Consider the following 20,614-nt stretch of genomic DNA (forward strand, 5'->3'; position numbering starts at 1 on the left):
AGTGAAGAGCATCAATCTCAGGAAATTACATAATCTAAATTTTCATTTATATAACATTCTTGTAATGACAAAAGTATCAAAGTGGAGAACAGAACAGCTGCCAGGGATTCAGAAGTAATGTGTTACTATATGCCTAGAGCACAAGGAAATTCCTTTCTGATGACAGAGCACTTCTGTCCTGAATGAGATTGTTATTAAGAATCTATACATATATTTATGCACAAAGACATACCAAAATTTAAAAATTCATGACATAAAAACTGTTGAAACTGGAGTAAAGTCTGTAGTCTACTTATTCATACTATGCCAGTATCAGTTTCCTGAGTTTGATAATGTACTGTATTTATGTAAGGTATCACCACTGGGGAAATTTTTTCAATTTTTAGATTGGAAGATTCAGTTTATCAGAATGGATACAGAGAACCTCTTTGTAAAAATTCTGCAACTTGAGTCTATAGTTAGTTCAAAATAAAAGCACATTTTAAAAAAAGCTTTATGTGTGAACATAAATCATGTATGAACAACAATCAAGGTATCATTAGATATGAGAAACTGGAAACTTCTTGTATGAGTCAGACTGTGACAGGCATAATTCTAAGCTGTCTCGCTGGTGTATACAACCTACATAATCCATTTCTCTCAAATGTGAGGAATTATGAACATGATGAGATATCCCTAGTGTGATTTGTTATATTACCTGGCAGAAAAGATTTGGTAGATGTCTTTAAGGTTAAGTCAATCAGTTGACTTTTACTTCACTTTAAAAGAGATTTTATCCAGGGTGGGAATAACCTCATCACATTAAAAAGGCCCATTAAAAAAAAAAAAGGTCAAAAAGACACAACATGTAAAAAAGATTGACCTAGAAGGAGCAAACCATCATGCTGTGGAGAGAATAACAAAGGGCCAAAAGACATCAGGAAATCAAGGTCCTTGGTACTATAACCACAAGGACCTGAATTCTGCCAACACTGAATGAGCCTGGAAGAGAACTCCAAGCTCCAGGTGAGAATGTGGCCCAACAAACACCTTGATTTCAACCTTGGGAGACTGAGCAGAGACTCCAGTTAACCTACGCCAAGATACCTGACCAAGAGAAACTCTAAGATAATGAATTCACATGTTTTAAATAGATGAGTTTGTAGTAATGTACGATGCAGCAATACAGATAATACACTGAGTTTGACAATTATTCCTCAAAAGTGCTTAAAAAGACTATTACTTTGAGGAGTGGATAAAGCCTAAAATAGACTCACTTACTTTTTCAAACTAATTCAAAATTTGTCTGAACCTTAGGCCCTCATGTCCTAGCTGAAAGTTTCATAAGAAGAAATTATCCAAGGAGTTACTTAGTTGGGATTACAACTTCAGTTGACCCTCTGAACAACAGAGCAAGATGAAGACTTTAAACTGATGAAATTTGGTTAGAGTCAAATTTCTGTTTTTTCACATTTCTCATACACAAAGGGTTTCCAAAACCCAATTTAAGGCCTAACTCTTGCCTTTTCCTACCCATGCTAAAAAATTTCAGGAAAAGAGAAAATTTACAAGTTCATGCTTCTTGAAATAAAAAAACAACCAACTCAAGACAACCACGAATCCATAATATTTGTTATCCTACAGCAGGAGAACTGACAATTACATTTTTTTTTTGACAATTACATTTTTAAAATAGATACTAGAATATTTTTTTAAAAGAGGGAGAATGAAACAAACTACCTAGGAATAATTAAAACAACATGTAAGACCTCTAAGGCAAAAAACTATAAAGCTTTATGAGAGCCATTAAAATAGAGATATATACCAAAATTTCAGATTGGAAGACTCAATGTTATAAAGATGTCAACTATCCCCAAATCAATTTGCAATTCCAGTCAAAACCCAACAGTTTTTTCTCCCCCGCTAGAGCTGAACAAGCTGATTATAAAATGAATATGAATATGCAAAATGACAATGAATAGCCAGTTTGGGGAAAAAAATGAGGAAACCTGCTATACTTAAGATGACAGTAACTTAAAAAACTGTATTGTCAAAGTAACAGACAAACAAATCAGTGGAAGAAATAAAGAGCTCAGAAACAGATCCACACACGTATATAGACACTTGATAAATGGCAGAATGAGCAATACAAATTGGTGAGGAAAACTGAAACTTGTAAAATAAATGGTTCTGGAATTAGCTGAGGATCTACATACAGAAAAAAAAGAAAAGAAAATCAGACTGGATTCTCACAAAATACACAAAAGTCAATTCTTGGCAAATTAAAATCCTCAACTGAAATACAAATTACACAGCTTTGAGAAGATAATGTAAGATTATATATCAGAGCGAGCAAGAATTTCTTAACTAAGACACAAAAAGCATTTAACAATAAAAGAAAAGCCCAGTTAATTTGACAATACTAACTATAAGAACTAATATTAAGCCCACCATAAGTAAATAAATAGACAAGCCATAAACTGAAAAGAAATACTGCAGTTGTAACCGAAGGATAGAAATACAAAGAATTACAAAATAGTTTGTAAAAAAGGATAGAAATATAAAGAATTCCAAAAACATTATTAAAAAAAAAACAACAACAACCCAATAGAAAAAAATAAAGAAGGCCTGAATAGACAATCTCCAACAGAAGAAATTGAAATAACCGGCAATATGAAATAATGCTTAATTTTTCTGGTGTCTCAGACAGTAAAGAATCTACCTGTAATGCAAGAGACCTAGGTTACACCCCTGGGTCAAGAAGTTCCCCTGGAGAAGGAAATGACAACCCACTCCAGTATTCTTGCCTGGAGAATTCCATGGACAGAGGAGCCTGGCGAGCAACCATCCATGGGGTCACAAAGAGTCAGATAGGACTGAGCAACTAACATTCAACAGTAATGAACAAATTAAATACACAAAGAGATACCATTTTTCACATCCACCCCAGAAACTTTTTTTAAGTGTATATAATATCAATATTGGTGATGCTGGGAAAATAAACTAACATTTCCTCTTTTGGCAAATAATTAGGTATAAACAAGTAAAGATGATACTATCTGACCCAGCAAACTCCTTGATTACATCACCCTGAAAAATTCACATAGATGTAAATAAAAGGATATTCACAGAAGCACTGCTCACAAAAGGGCAGAAACTGCAAAGAAAAAATGTTCATTTAAAAAGTTAAACTGTGGAGTATTCACACCTGGAATACAATACGAAATAAAATGAAGTTACATACAATAAATGAACAAAATATACTTCTCAGCACTGGCAAGAGAGACAAAAGGTACATGATTCTATACATACTTCAAGACAAAACTAAGTAATATTGCTTAACAAAAGGAAGAAAATTATTACCATGGAAGTCATCTGTACATGTGTGTGCACATATACACTTGTTCTGTTTCTCTAAAGAACCCTACCTGATACTGACTTGGGTATCAAAAGTAGTTCTATAAGAACAGATGCTTAAACATGAGTTTTCTGAATTTGTTCTGGGGTTTATGAAATTGGTTCTCTACTCTGATTAAATTTAAAGGCACTGACTCCATTTCCAGTGGACAGGCAAAGAAGGCACTGCCAATCCATAGAGTGACACAGCAAAAGAGATGTACAGAAAAAGATATATAACCACTGGATACTCTTAGTCAAATACTTACAGAAATCAAGGTTCTAGGTGAACATGCAATTGATACCTTACAACATGTGTCAAACTAAAAATTACAATGAGATTAGCGGTGACTCCTGTGCTGGGTAAAGTGGGGAAGTAAAAGGATAAGCTCAGCACTTCACATGCCTAGCTCAAATGCTATATAAATGACCTGAAAGTTTCTTGTCTTCCCTGAAAGAAACCCTTATCTACTGAAGCCTCAGAGCTGAGATTTCTGTAAACCAAACCCAGAGTCATCCGGTGAGTGGCTGAATTCCAACACAAATTGAATTCTCGACCTCACAAGATACTGTCTTTTAAAGGGCACTGGCTAGGAAGAAATGGGGCCTTGCAAACTGGAGTGACAACATGTACACAAATCTCAATGAAGCTGGGGACACTGAACCTCTAAATTTTGCTGGGTCTTCTTTGCTATAAGACACAGACCCTTGACAGAGGTGAACTCTGGTTTGCATGAACACTCTGTAATAACTTCCCCTTAGGTAGGTGCCTTGCCAGACACAGCTAATTCTCTTCAGGATCTACACAGACCCTTTCCTTCTAGACCCAAAAGTCCCAACTGGCCCTTGGCCCTGAAAGGTGTGATGCAAGGAGTGACCTCTAGGTCTACGCCCCTAGTACTACAATTCAAAAGAACAGTATGATTTTTCCAATATACACAGATAAAAACCTGAGTAATACATGTGGGATTTAATATTATGGATGTGGGCTAATATGGACAAGACAAACTTGTATGAGGAGAATTTGTTGTTATGAGACTAACCAAATGGCTATTCTAGATTCAATATTGTACCTCAAGGGGCTGGTTAGAAAAGGCTCTGGTTCAATGGGATAAAATATGTACTAAAAAGAAGTATACACTAACAGAACTTGAAATGCCAGGACTGCCTCAATATAATACGGTTCAGTTCAGTTCAGTCACTCAGTCGTGTCTGACTCTTTGCAACCCCATGGACTGCAGCATGCCAGGCCTCCCTGTCCATCACCAACTCCCAGAGTCCACCCAAACCCATGTCCATTAAGTCGGTGATGCCACCCAACCATCTCATCCTCTGTCGTTCCCTTCTCCTCCTGCCTTCAATCTTTCCCAGCATCAGGGTCTTTTCATATGAGTCAGTTCTTCGCATCAGATGGCCAAAGTATTGGAGTTTCAGCTTCAACATCAGTCCTTCCAATTAACACCCAGGACTCTTCTCCTTTTGGATGGACTGGTTGGATGTCCTTGCAGTCCAAGGGACTCTCAAGAGTCTTCTCCAACACCACAGTTCAAAAGCATCAATTTTTTGGTACTCAGCTTTCTTTATAGTCCAACTCTCACATCCATACATGACTACTAGAAAAATCACAGCCTGGACTAGACGGACCTTTGCTGGCAAAGTAATGTCTCTGCTTTTTAATATGCTGTCTACGTTGGTCATAACTTTCCTTCCAAGGAGTAAGCGTCTTTTAATTACATGGCTGCAGTCACCATCTGCAGTGATTTTGGAGCCCCAAAAAATAAAGTTAGCCACTGTTTTCCCATCTATTTGCCATGAAGTGATGGGACTGGATGCCATGATCTTAGTTTTCTGAATGTTGAGCTTTAAGCCAACTTTTTCACTCTCCACTTTCACTTTCATCAAGAGGCTTTTTAGTTCTTCACTTTCTGCCATAAGGGTGGTATCATCTGCATATCTGAGGTTATTGATATTTCTCCCGGCAATCTTGATGCCAGCTTGTGCTTCATCCAGTCCAGCGTTTCTCATGATGTACTCTGCATATAAGTTAAACAAGCAGGGTGACAATATATAGCCTTAATGTACTCCTTTTCCTATTTGGAACCAGTCTGTTGTTCCATGTCCAGTTCTAACTGTTGCTTCCTGACCTGCATACAGATTTCTCAAGAGGCAGATCAGGTGGTCTGGTACTCCCATCTCTTTCAGAATTTTCCACAGTTTATTGTGATCCACAGAGTCCAAGGCTTTGGCATAGTCAATAAAGCAGAAATAGATGTTTTTCTGGAACTCTTGCTTTTTCCATGATCCAATGGATGTTGGCAATTTGATCTCTGGTTCCTCTGCCTTTTCTAAAACAAGCTTGAACATCTGGAAGCTCACAGTTCACATGTTGCTGAAGCCTAGCTTGGAGAATTTTGAGCATCACTTTATTAGTGTGTGAGATGAGTACAATTGTGCGGTAGTTTGAGCATTCTTTGGCATTGCCTTTCTTTGGGATTGGAATGAAAACTGACCTTTTCCAGTCCTGTGGCCACTGCTGAGTTTTCCAAATTTGCTGGCATATTGAGTGCAGCACTTTCACAGCATCATCTTTCAGGATTTGAAATAGCTCAACTGGTAGAATAATAATAATATGGTAGAATACCAGTATAATGTAGAAGGTGGTATTCAAAGGCTGTGAGAACCTGAAACATTTAAAATGGTTTATCATGTAAAACATACTGAACCACCCCAGGATAGTCCAGAAGACATACCTTTCTGGACAACTGTCAGAAATAAATGTGTGAGGTGAGCCTTAGCATCACTGAAGAACTCCATGGTTGCTCTTCTCTGTAGGTCAGAAATTACAGTGGGAACTACTACCACTGAACTGGGCTCCCCAAATGCAATGGACAAAAGTGGATCCTGGGAGGCAGGGGCCTACACAGTATTTAATCACCGAAGACAAAGTGGCCTTGGTTACCACAATGCACAGCAGGGTGAAAACAGAAATCACAACAGTCTGACTCAGAAAACTGTATATGGCCTTTGCCAGTTGATCATGGTACCTGTAAAAGAGAAACATATCAGCTGTCTACTAAATTCTTATTTGATCCATATGCACTAAAGAGCTCTAGGTCAAGTGAACACAAGACTAACTTGAATTACCAAAATAGAGTCAAGGCCCTCCCAGCTTACAGACTTAGAACCTCTTGGCTGAAGGGGAGAATAGGTCCCCTTGAGGAAAAACCTTCCTACACAGCAAAAATTTCATTCTATTTATCTTTGTCCCAGCCATTCCCAAAAGGATCCACAGCCTTTTAGCAAGATGACTATGCACTGGGTTAAGAACAAAGAAAAGGAAAGAAGAAAGAAGGCAAAGGGAATTCCAGCTTAAAGAAAATTAAAAAAAAAACAAAAACAAAAACAAAAAACACTTCATATTTATCACTTGTTAACTCTTTAAAAATTACCCCAGTGGTTTATAAGGGCTTCCTCAGTGGCTCAGTGGTAAAGAATCCGCCTGACAATGCAGGAGACGCTGGTTCAATCCCTGATCCAGGAAGATTTCCTGGAGAAAGAAATGGCAACCTCCAGTTCTCCTGCCTGGGAAATCCCATGGAGCCTGGCAGGCAATAGTCCATTCTATCACAAGAGTCAAATACAACTTAGAGACTAAGCAACAGCAATGGCTTATAAAGAAAAAAGAGGCAATAACCACTTGAAGGACTATTATTAGTACTGCCAGACACAGTTATGCATTTCATATTCTTGGAAGAAGACACTGTGTTCCCCATTCACAGCTAAGTATAAGAAGGGCCTAGCATACCCTGCAAGTCTAATAAGCAGCAGAACCGAGATTCTAACTCATACTGGCCTGACTGCAAAGCCTGGATACTTACCATGGACTATAATTACTGAAATAGGCATATGTATAAATTTTTAAGTGTGTTCATGACAAAATGAATACAGTTTGCAACAGATAAGTAGACCATGAACCAAATAACAAGCAACTAACAGAGTGAACAAGCAAAATAATATTGAGCATTTACTTCGTACATTTATCTCTCTACCGCCTTTTCAGAATTCAAAAAACTCCAATTATATGATCAAGCAAAATAACTTCAGGTTAGGTAACAGAGACAATGATGTAAGTTCAAGAGAATTTAAAAGATCATCCAAATCAAGAAAGAAAAATCAAAAATCTAATAAACTACCACAGGAATACTGGTTAAAGTATGGATAAATAAAAGAGATGAGGTATTTGTAATTACACCACCACAGAAGAGGAAAGCTAAAAATCAGAAACAACAGAAATGAAAGCAATATCAACATAAAAAGTAACGGGAAAAACTACAATAGACTATGTTTTAAAGGAATCAAGGACATAGAGAGCAGTAAAAAAAAAAAAAGTTTATTTGGCTTGGTATTAATGCTAATATACAACATTTGAAAAACTACAAAGTTTGTTGCAATCTCTTAATTCCTTCAGTTATGTATTTTCACTTCACTTTCACTTTTCACTTTCATGCATTGGAGAAGGAAATGGCAACCCACTTCAGTGTTCTTGCCTGGAGAATCCCAGGGATGGGGAAGCCTGGTGGGCTGCCATCTATGTGGTCGCACAGAGTTGGACAAGACTGAAGCGACTTAGCAGCAGCAGCAGCAGCAGCAGCAGCAGCTTTCATGTTTTTACATCACAATATTATGTTACATGAACTTGATTTTGAGGGCCAGAGAACACAAAGGCTTTCACTGCATTTAGTATCTGCATATAGAACCACCTATAGCAATCCCTGGAGAAGGTAATGGCAACCCACTCCAGTAGTCTTGCCTGGAAAATCCCAGGGACGGAGGAGCCTGGTAGGCTGCAGTCCATGGGGTCGCTAAGAGTTGGACACGACTCAGCGACTTCACTTTCACTTTTCACTTTCATGCATTGGAGAAGGAAATGGCAACCCACTCCAGTGTTTTTGCCTGGAGAATCCCAGGGATGGTGGAGCCTGGTGGGCTGCCGTCTATGGGGTCACAAAGAGTCGGACATGACTGAAGCGACTTAGCAGCAGCAGCAGCAACATAGCAAACCCCCACCAACTCCACAGCTAGCACTAGAGCGACACCACTCCCTCCCACAAGGACAAAAGCCTCCTAACTGGTCTCGCTGCTCCCTGAGACTAGGATCTTCTACAGTCTAATCTCAATGAAGTAACTAAAGGGATGCTTTTAATACACAAATTAGACCATGTCACAACTTTCCTCAAATCCTGCGGTGGTCCCCATCTCAGAGAAAAACCAACACCCCTACATCAATCTATAAGACTCTAAACATTCTAGATTCATCTACCTCTCCAACTTAATCTCTTACTCCTCTCTCTATATCTTACTCCACCCACCAGTCCAGAGATCTCCTTGGAAGTTTCTGCAACATCCAAACACACTCCATCCACTTCAGGGCCCATGGTACCTGCTTGTTCCCTCCACCTAAGTAGGACTCACATCACTCTGTCCCTCTCTTCCCTCTTTTCAAATGTCACCCAAGCTTTCTCTGACCACTGTATACAAAACAGCAAATACACTTAGACTTTGCCCTGGCATTCTTCATTCCCTGTACTTAATTTTCCTCCAAAGAATTTAATACTGCTTGACTTAATATTTAGTTTTCAACATTCAGAAAACTAAAATCATGGCATCTGGTCCCATCACTTCACGGCAAATAGATGGGGAAATAACAGAAACAGTAAGAGATTTTATTCTGGGGGGCCCCAAAATCTCTGCAGATGGTGAATGCAGCCATGAAATTAAAAGATGCTTGCTCCTTGGAAGAAAAGCTATGACCAATCTAGACAGCTAATTAAAATAAGCAGAGACATTACTTTGCCAACAAAAGTCTGTCTAGTCAAAGCTATGGTTTTTCCAGTAGTCATGTATGGATGTGAGAGTTGAACTATAAAGAAAGCTGAGTGCCAAAGAACAGATGCTTTTGAACTGTGGTGTTGGAGAAGACTCTTGAGAGTCCCTTGGACTGCAAGGATATCCAACCAGTCCATCCTAAAGGAAATCAGTCCTGAATATTCACTGGAAGGACTGATGCTGAAGCTGAAACTCCAATACTTTGGCCACCTGATGCGAAGAACTGAGTCATTGGAAAAGACCCTGATGCTGGGAAAGATTGAAGGCAGAAGGAGAAGTGGACGACAGAGGATGAGATGGTTGGATGGCATCACTGACTCAATGGACTTGAGTTTGAGTAAGCTCCGGGAATTGGTAATAGACAGGGAAGCCTGGCATGCTGCAGTCCATGGGGTCACAAAGAGTCGGACACAACTGAGCAACTGAACTGAACTGAACTGACTTAATACACACTTGTTTGTCTACTTCTTTACTATGTCTTACCCACTTAAAGGTAAGCTCATTGTTTTATTCTCTTTTATTAATTGCTCTAGAGCCTAGAACAATGTCTATAAATGCTCAATAAATATATGTTGATTTAATACATTAGCCTTAAATTAAAATTTAAAACAATCTTCTCAATTATGTGAATATGCTGTTAGATAATAAAAGTTTTAAGCAGGAAAATCTGATATACTTTCCTAGCTCTCCTTCCATTCTTCTTACCGATTTGGTTTCACAATGAACATAAAAAGATAGCGAAATGTTCCACCTGTCATATTTCTCTTCTTTTCCACTTAACCACAAATTATGGGCTTTCAGTGTCCCAACTTCCTTATTTGTCAAATAAGAGGAACTGGCCCACGGGTAATCAGTTTCTAAAAATCTAGCATCTAAATATCAGGTATGAAGCAAAGTTCAAATGAATTTTTCAATAAATTATCATGAAATCTCTCAGTACTTAGGATAAGTCAACACTGTAATATATTTATATTACATATATGTACACCTTATCTATAATCTGAGGTGATAATTTTAGCTACATTCTCATAATGCAAGTAACAGTGAACCTTACAGATTTTGCATTTCTCTGCTCCTAAACTCCTTAGTCTTATAAGCAGAATTATATGAAAGCTTCCTTCTGACTTCACCTAGGCAAAACACAGATAAACCTGAAAAACTACAAATATATCCTCAGAAATGAAAAAGATATCACAAATATCACACGTTAAAAACTACAGCCTTTACTCAAAGGAGGATCCCTTACACTACCAATAGTTATGACCACTCAAGCTTTTAGACACCCATCTTCCGGCCGTTGTTGTTGTTGTTCAGTCGGTAAGTCACCTTCGACTCTTTGCAACCTCATGGACTCTAACTCCTCTGTCCTCTACTCCCAGAGTTTGCTCAGATTCAGGTTTGTCCTAACTCCCAGAATTTGCTCAGATTCATGTCCACTGAGTCAGTGAACCATCTCACCTTCTGCCACTCCTTTCTCCTTTTGCATTCCAGCCTAAGCAGCTAACAAACAAACAAAAAAAAATTTAAATACAGCTGTACAATTAATAAACCGTGATTATAATCATATTTTGACAGGTCTACCTTTATTTTACATTCAAAAGCAGGAAAGCTACCCTACAGTACTGAATTAATGACAGGAGCAGTTAACCACGGGCAGAGGCAGACAGTGACTATAAGGGGCATGAGGGGCATGAGTGAAGGCAATACCGTGTTTTCTTGTTCTAGGTATTGGTAATATGGGAGCATTCACTTTGTGAAAAATAATTGCACTAATGATTTTGTGCCATTTTCTGTACTGTTCTACTTTAGTAAAAAGCTTATGAAGAAATAAATACTACAGCAGTTCAAAGCCATGAAAGATAAAGTTGAACAAATCTATACAGATCAACAGTCCTGAAAAATACCTGTGCTTCTGCGTGAGCACTAACAATGTACCTGTTAATTTACATTCAGTACAAGGCAGAGAAGTAACAAATTTGAGAAATAATCTGCTTCCAAAACACTTGAAATAAAGGAAGTTTATAATTCAAAAGAGTTAAAGTACAATTAATTATTCAAGAATCAAAAGAGGATTGATTAAGGATAGGAGTGCTGTTGGTAGAATCCTGTCTCTACCATTTAGCAGCCCTGTGAATGTTTTCTTTTTCACTTATTTATTTATGTCTGTGCTGGATCTTCATTGCTGTTTGGGCTTTTCTCCAGTTGCAGTGAGTGGGGCTACTCTCTAACTGTGGTGCGCAGGCTTCTCTTGCTGCGGAGCACACACTCTAGAGTGCGCAGCTTCGGCAGGTGCGGCTCCCAGGCTCCAAAGCACAGGCTAGCAGTTGTGGCCCACGGGCTTAGTTGCTCCGTTGCATGTGGGATTTTCCCTGACCAGGGATCGAACCTGTGGCTTCTACATTTGCCGGCAAATTCTTTGCCACTGAGCCACCAGGGAAGCCCTATGAATGTTTTTCTAACCTCTCTGGGTCTCCATTATGTCACCTGTGAAATGGAGCTCTACCTCGCAATCCTGCAGTGAAGACTAAATGAAGTACCCTATGTAGAGCATTCAGAACTACACCCGACACACAGTGCATACTCAATAAATCCTGGCTTTTCACTCGAGTGGCATACTTAATCTTCCAATGATGCTAAATAAACAGGGTGTTTCCACCACAGTCAAATGACAGATGGGGGCTAGAATACAACAAAAAGCCCCTTCTTAAAATAGCATGCACTGTACTCTTTCTAAAAAGCTGTGATTAGTCGTGTCCAACTCTTTGTGACCCCATGGACTATAGCCTACCAGGCTCCTCTTGTCCATGCAGATTCTCCAGGCAAGAATACTGGAGTGGGTTACCATTTCCTTCTCCAGGGGATCTTCCCAACCCAGGGATTGAACCCAGGTCTCCTGCATTGCAGGCAGATTCTTTACCACCTGAGCCACCAGGGAAGCCCAAGAATACTGGAATGGGTAACCTATGTCTTCTGCAGGGGATCTTTGACCTAGGAATTGAACTGGGGTCTCCTGCATCGCAAGCAGATTCTTTACCAGCTGAACTACCAGTGAAGCCCTTCTAAAACACAGGATTATTAACTGTTAGCTTTCCTTGTATTTGAATTTCCTAAAGAAGCTGGGATAGTAGCAACAAATCACACTCCGGTCCCATTCCAGTACTTTTTTAATTCTCTACTCCAAATAGCTTTAAGATGCATCATCACAGAAAGAAACAACAGGAATTACACACGGAGGAAACCAGAACTGAAAGAGACACGTGTACCCCAATGTTCATCGAAGCACCGTTTATAATAGCCAGGACATGGAAGCAACCTAGATGCCCATCAGCAGACTTCCCTGGTGGCTCAGACGGTAAAGTATCTGTCTACAATGCAGGAGACCGGGGTTCAACCCCTGGGTCGGGAAGATCCCCTGGAGAAGGAAATGGCAATCCACTCCAGTACTACTGCCTGGAAAAATGGAAAAGAAAGCTGTGGTACATATACACAATGGAGTATTACTCAGCCATTAAAAAGAATACATTTGAATCAGTTCTAATGAAGTGGATGAAACTGGAGCCTATTATACAGAGTGAAGTAAGCCAGAAAGAAAAAACCAATACAGTATAATAATGCATATATATGGAATTTAGAAAAATGGTAACAATAACCCTGTATGCGAGACAGCAAAAGAGACAAAGATGTATAGAACAGTCTTTTGGACTCTATGGGAGAGGGCAAGGGTGGGATGATTTGGGAGAATGGCATTGAAACATGTATAATATCATTATGTGAAACGAATCACCAGTCCAGGTTTGATGCATGATACAGGATGCTCGGGGCTGGTGCACTGGGATGACCCAGAGGGATGGGATGGGGAGGAAGATGAGAGGGGGGTTCTGGATGGGAAACACATGTACACCCATGGCAGATTTATGTCAATGTATGGCAAAACCAATACAATATTATAAAGTAATTAGCCTCCAATTAAAATAAATAAATTTATATTATTTTTAAAAAATGAATTTAAAGTAATACTAACAGCTAACACTTTATAAAAGTCACTATATGGCAAACACTATGTCAAACATTTTTCCTATACTGCTCTCATTTATTCAAAACAATTCCATTAAATAAAATGGCACAAGACCATTTTATTTTTATTCATCCTAATTAAAACAGCCTGCTGCTGCTGCTAAGTCGCTTCAGTCGTGTCCGACTCTGTGTGACCCCATAGACGGCAGCCCACCAGGCTCCCCCGTCCCTGGGATTTTCAAGGCAAGAACACTGGAGTAGGTTGCCATTTCCTTCTCCAATGCATGAGAGTGAAAAGTGAAAGTGAAGTCGCTCAGTCGTGTCCAACTCTTAGCAACCCCGTGGACTGTAGCCCACCAGGCTCCCCCATCCATGGGATTTTCCAGGCAAGAGTACTGGAGTGGAGTGCCATTGCCTTCTCCTAAGTCCATTTTATTTCAGAGCCCATGTTATTACATTTATCTCCTTCACTTTACTCTCACAATTTTTTTTTTCTCAAAAATCTTTTTATATATACCTCTGTTAATCAATCACAGTGTCTCATAGTTATATCCACTCTTCCTCACTAGGTTATAAATACCTCAACAACTCATTCCCAGGGCTCTCCTGGTAGCTCACCTGTAAATAATATACCTGAAATGCAGGAGACATGGATTCAATTCCTGGGTCAGGATGATCCCCTGGAGAAGGGATAGCCTACCAACTCCTGTACTTTTGGGCTCCCCTGGTAGCTCAGCTGGTAAAGAATCCACCTGGGTTCAATTCCTGGGTTGGGAAGATCCCCTGGAGAAGGGAAAGGCTACCCACTCCAGTATTCTGGCCTGCAGAATTCCATAGACTGTGTAGTCCATGGGGTCACAAAGAGTCAGACATGACTGAGTGACTTTCACTTTCCCCATTCCCAGAGCTGGTACAGAAAATAGCACAAAGAAGGGACTGGGGGGTACTCTCCAGGAACTGGCTCATTACAAGGTGAGAAGCTGTAACTCTTAAGCCCAACTGCATGTAAGTGAACTCCACAGCAGCACCTTTTCTTCCAGAGGAATATAAAGAACTCAGGTATCTCATCCCATTATCCCAATTCCACTGGAGATACAGTAAGGCTTTTGGCTCACTGAGAAGGCAATCCATTTGCCAATTGCTAATTCAGGTGACAATCTGATAATCCTATTTTAACAACTACTTTTCAGAGAATAAGATAAATCCTGAGGATCCATCTGATGGGCATCCACTATCAAATTACCAACATCCTATCAAAAGACACAATCTTGCAGATTTATATGACTCACCATAAGGCGACAGTATTCCAGTATCCCACATGCTGCTTGCTTTCTTCAATTATAAAAAGAGCATTATTTGATAAAACATTAAGTCTTCTTCCAAAAAAATTAACAAATGTAGCAGGAAGTTTTCATTTTAAATTGAAGTTTAAAATTTTTTTCATACCCTATTTTAAGTATACAATTCTATTTCCACTACAGCTTGGTTACAGAGAACAAACCTGCTCAAGAGTTTTGCTCACCACAATGTAACTTACTGCATATGTTCGGAATCTGAGACAATGTCTTAACATATGCTCATACAACTCACACCTGTGTTTGAACAATATGTTCTTCCCAGACATCATGACACTCCCTCTATTTCCCAAGGGGAAAAAACAGCTATTTACTGAATGCCATAACATACTATACAGCACAGGAATATACATGCTGTGTGTGTGTAAAATTTAATCCTTAATGTGACCTTAAGATAGAAATCATCATCTCCTTTTCTCCCCAAGAAAGAAACTGAGGCACAGAAGCTTCAAATCAGTAAATGGGACACAATTAAAATGCAGGTTTACATTACTGTAAACGGTAGCTGTTCCTTTATTCCAAGCCTGTCTTCACTTCCTACCCTCCCTGTTTCTCACTCTGCAATTTTCTCTCATCACCAGTTCCCATGGTGAAAGAGACACACAGTTCCCAGACTTACATATTATATTTCAAGCCATAAAAAGAGATGAATAACACAAACTTCAGACTATGCAGTTAGGTACTATGGACATAACCACCTGGAGAAAAGTCAACAATCAAGGGGAATTTCCAACAGAAAATAAAGGCAATCAACATTTATAATATTCATGGTAACTTACTGGTAAGAGTCTTCTCTTGCGTTGTTGGAAGAGGGTGTTTGTTATGACCAGTGCATTCCAAATCCTAAAAGATGATGCTATGAAAGTGCTGCACTCAATATGCCAGCAAATTTGGAAAACTCAGCAGTGGCCACAGGACTGGAAAAGGTCAGTTTTCATTCCAATCCCAAAGAAAGGCAATGCCAAAGAATGCTCAAACTACCCCACAATTGCACTCATCTCACACGCTAGGAAAATAATGCTCAAAATTCTCCAAGCCAGGCTTCAGCAATATGTGAACCGTGAACTTCCTGATGTTCAAGTTGGTTTTAGAAAAGGCAGAGGAATCAGAGATCAAATTGCCAACATCCACTGGATCATGGAAAAAGCAAGAGAGTTCAAGAAAAACATCTATTTCTGCTTTCTTGACTATGCCAAAGCCTTTGACTGTGTGGATCACAATCAACTGTGGAAAATTCTGAAAGAGATGGGAATACCAAACCACCTGACCTGCCTCTTGAGAAATCTGTATGCAGGTCAGGAAGCAACAGTTAGAACTGGACGTGGAACAACAGACTGGTTCCAAATAGGAAAAGGAGTTCGTCAAGGCTGTATATTGTCACCCTGCTTATTTAACTTATATGCAGAGTACATCATGAGAAACGCTGGAACTGGAAGAAACACAAGCTGGAATCAAGATTGCCGGGAGAAATCTCAATCACCTCAGATATGCAGATGACACCACCCTTATGGCAGAAAGGGAAGAGAAACTCAAAGCCTCTTGATGAAAGTGAAAGAGGAGAGTGAAAAAGTTGGCTTAAAGCTCAACATTCAGAAAACGAAGATCATGGCATCCGGTCCCACCACTTCATGGGAAATAGATGGGGAAACAGTGGAAACAGTGTCAGACTTTATTTTTCTGGGCTCCAAAATCACTACAGATGGTGACTGCAGCCATGAAATTAAAAGACGCTTACTCCTTGGAAGGAAAGTTATGACCAACCTAGATAGCATATTCAAAAGCAGAGACACTACTCTGCCAACAAAGGTTCGTCTACTCAAGGCTATGGTTTTTCCTGTGGTCATGTATGGATGTGAGAGTTGGACTGTGAAGAAGGCTGAGCGCTGAAGAACTGATGCTTTTGAACTGTGGTGTTGGAGAAGACTCGAGAGTCCTTTGGACTGCAAGGAGATCCAACCAGTCCATTCTAAAGGAGATCAGCCCTGGGATTTCTTGGGAAGGAATGATGCTAAAGCTGAAACTCCAGTACTTTGGCCACCTCATGCGAAGAGTTAACTCATTGGAAAAGACTCTGATGCTGGTAGGGATTGGGGGCAGGAGGAGAAGGGGACGCCAGAGGATGAGATGGCTGGATGGCATCACTGACTCGATGGACATGAATCTGGGTGAACTCCGGGAGTTGGTGATGGACAGGGAGGCCTGGCGTGCTGCGATTCATGGGGTCGCAAAGAGTCGGACACGACTGAGTGACTGATCTGATCTTACTGGTAAGAAATTTAAGTTGTTAAATTCAATAAATTCAAGAAACTAAATTGCTGGATTAAATGTGAATTAAGAGGGGAAAAAAACTACCAACAGCTCAAACGTCAACAAAATTGGAGAAAAGAAGCATAAATAATCTATGGGAAAGCTCAGCCTTTTTAACATCACACTGTTACAAAAATCACAATAATGGAATGTCAGGAAAGAATCAAGCTTCATCCTCTCATTAGTTTAAGATAAGAGATCTGCTGTCAGGACCACTCTAATCCACCCCCCAGCCCTCACAAGGGACAAAGTGTTAAACAATACATCATGGGGGAACATTCAAACTCTAGTAATTATAGAAACGAAACATGATATTTCACCCCAAATAGCAAAGATTCTTTTTCACTGCAAACACCAATCAGTTCAATTCAGTTCAGTTCCTCAGTCGTGTCCGACTCTTTGGGACCTGATGGACTGCAGCACGCCAGGCTTCCCTGTCCATCACCAACTCCCAGAACTTAAACTCATGTCTATCAAGTCAGTGATGCCATCCAACCACCTCATCCTCTGTCGACCCCTTCTCCTCCTGCCTTCAATCTTTCCCAGCATCAGCGTCTTTTCCAATGAGTCAGTTCTTCGGATCTGGTAGCCAAAGTATTGGAGTTTCAGAAAACACCAATGGGCACTCAAAAACACAATCCTTCCAAAATGCAATTTGGCAGTAATATATGCATTAGGCAAAAATATGCCAGTAATTACTGCCAGTAATATATATTTTTTAAATCTTAAAACATTCATACCTTTTAATCTAATAGTATGCCTTTGGGAACTCACCCTTAATACCCAAAATGCCAAAATGCTTTATGCACATAAATGTTTGTAACAATATATTTAATGGAAAAACTGAAGAGAGTCTACTTAAAAATGGGAAACTATCCGACAATAAGAACAAGCAAATATATCTTCTATTTCATTTAACAGTTAGGAAAAGCTCAGAATATGTTAGACTTTTAAAAGCAAGATGCAAAATTGCATCTAAAAGAATTGCAACTATATATATATAAATGTAACTGCGTACATTTAAAAAGAACAGTAACAAAGTGGTTCTGAGCGTGAAATTTATTTTCTTTGCTACACTTGTCTCAAGTTCATAATAAAAAAACTGTATAAAGGAAGAATGAAAACTGAGATAATACAGCACCCATTTTAAGTATCATAAGATCTAAACAGAAAGGAAATTATTACTGAATGTTTAAATTAGCATATACAGTTACAAAAATACATTAAACATTTCCCTTAGCTTAATTCTACTTTGGCTTTCTAGCGTCAGAAAGGGAAAAGATCAAAATACAGAAAAAGACTTATGCACAAAAGGCATGAATCATGACATTCATCATCCAGAAAGTTTTATAGATTACCGACAACATACTAGACATTACTTAGGATACAAATAAGACAGACAAGGGTCCAATTCTTTAGAAACTTACATTTCTATCGGCAAGTACAGACTGCAAATTAATAAATATATTAAGATATAATTTCTAGTTATAAGTGTATCAAACTATTAAGTGATTTGTGTATATACTGAAGAGAGGAAGGAAACAGGCTGATCCTACAGGTGGTCACCGAAAAAGAAACAAAACAAAACACTAAAGTCAGCCATGCAAAAAGCTGATGATCCAGGTTGGATGCCTGAGACAGGGTGTTCAGGGCTGGTGCACTGATGACCCTGGGGGATGGGATGGGGAGGAGGGGTTCTGGATGGGGAACACATGTGCGCCCGTGGCTGACTGTCAATGTATGGCAAAAACCACTACAATATTGTAATTAGCCTCCAATTAAAATAAAACTTAAAAAAAAAAAGCTGATGAGCAACAGGCAGAAAACCTCAAGTACTAAGACTCAGAAACAGGGAAAGAGTTTGGCATATTTAGCAGCAGAAAGGAAATCAGAACAAGCAGGGATTTACAGGCCAGGGTAAAAAGTTGCTATTTTATTGTAATTGCAAAGGAAAGCCACTGAAATGGGAAGGAAATGATCTTATGTGCATTTTTATAGGCTTCAGAGAGGAGAGACTGTCGAAGGTTAAGAGCAATAACCAGAAGTTAGGAAGCTACTGCAGGAACCCCAGCAAGGGGTAATGATGGCCTGGACTAGAGTGACGGCAACGGGAACAGAGAAAAGTGGAGAAACTCAAAACTTATGTGGGTAGTCAGAACCCATAGTATTACTGACAGATGGTCAGGATGTGGGAAATGAGAAATCAGAACAATCAAGTACAGCTCCTAGAAGTCTGGCTGAATCATTATTTACAAAACTAAAACTTAACAGCGTGTTTCTAATAGAGGAAGAGTTAAGTATATTATGAAAGACTCCATCAGATAAACATTACTAATGTTTGTGGAAGGTTTGCTTTCTCTTACTATCCAGAGGCAGTAGGCATGATTCTTAACTATTTGAGCCTTGAGTTTCCTAAAATTAATTACTCAATATTTCCTCAAATAATTACTACTACTACTACAAAAAAAATCCTCAAATAATTACTACTACTACAAAAAAAAAAAAAAACTACTGCTGTTATAGAGCTGTTGGAAAATTAAATGTGAACCTATAAAAAGCACTTAACATAATGACTATGCTCAATAAGTTAAAGTTGCCAGAAGTCACAGTAATGACTCTGCACCCAGAATAAAGAAGGTAGTCAATAAATATTTTATAGATAGACAGACAGGCAGATAAAAGAAATGGTGAAACAGGAATTTAAACCCAGGTCATCTGACTCAAACTCTACAAAACCATACACTCTATACCACAGGTGAGCAATGAAGAATAAAACCTGTAACAACTGTTAGATTGTGAAATCAACTAAGGAGAATGGATGGAATCCTCATTAGAGACTTTTTGGTACAAATTACACAAAAGTCCAAGGTCCAGAGGGCTAAGTATAATACACAGTCAAGTGGATTAACTATAGAATAACTGGCAATTTCTGAATCACAAAATTAACTGAAACATTTCCTGGCTTTTCAGTAAGTACTTCAGTAATGTTGATGACTCAACCTGAAGACACTGCAGAGGAAGCACAAGACTAGGAATTTAGTTAGACCATGAGGGTCTGGACAGCAAAAAATTATCAATAGGAAGTCAGGACATAGAGAGGGAAGACAAGTGAGTACCAGGATAAGAGAACAGAATCCAAAACCTGGAAGCAAAGAATTAGCACAGATGCACAGATACATATACCAAAAACCACTATTGGTCAGAGTCTGAGAGAGAAGCATAGACTGGGAGAAGTAGGTATCTACCAGCAGGATAGTTGAGAAATCCTCCCATCCCCAGGGCCCAGGCAGATTCACTGCTCCTAAGACAGAGCAGTAGTAAAATCCCACTACCTTAGGAGAAAGACAAGAAACCCACTTGGCCCAGGATCCCATGCTGCAACCAAGCAGTAAGCTACCACTGGGCAAAAGACAGGAAGCTCTCTCTAGCCTAAGTACTCCCTCAGACACAAGGCAGAGTTTAGCTTCCACTAGGAGAAAGGGGAGAAGACTTAGAAAGACCCACTACCAAGGCCCAGGCTCACAAGCCCTACCTAAAGCTGAAGGGCCCTCAGGAGAATCAAGAATTCCTCCATTCCTACCGCAAACCCAGCACACACAGAGGGCCCCCTCTACAGCACAGTCGTGCTGCAGACAGTTGCCAGTGAAGCAGGAACATTATTCAGGCCACACAGAACA

The 20,614-nt window shown here is 39.4% G+C and overlaps 1 protein-coding gene across 4 annotated transcripts in view; it reads right to left on the reverse strand.

The window, feature by feature from the left end:
• The window catches only part of STIM2 (stromal interaction molecule 2), a 181,696-nt gene that overhangs the window by 140,924 nt on the left and 20,158 nt on the right, over nucleotides 1–20,614 (reverse strand). The window contains exon 1 of one of the 4 annotated variants that reach the window (XM_086407758.1): nucleotides 18,365–18,387. The exons of 2 other annotated variants lie outside the window; for them this stretch is intronic. Coding sequence is in view for 1 of the 2 variants with exons in the window: in XM_086407757.1 (XP_086263883.1) it covers nucleotides 6,126–6,189 (64 nt within the window). In the remaining variant the exon portion in view is untranslated. Of the gene's footprint in view, nucleotides 1–6,125; nucleotides 6,415–18,364; nucleotides 18,388–20,614 lie in introns of those variants that run through there. One more of the 4 variants, XM_086407757.1, reaches the window with a different exon arrangement.

The sequence above is a fragment of the Bos grunniens genome, chromosome 6, assembly GCF_055505025.1.
Source record: "Bos grunniens cultivar Pamir isolate PY7600 chromosome 6, Bosgru_T2T1.0, whole genome shotgun sequence".
NCBI lineage: Eukaryota > Metazoa > Chordata > Mammalia > Artiodactyla > Bovidae > Bos > Bos grunniens.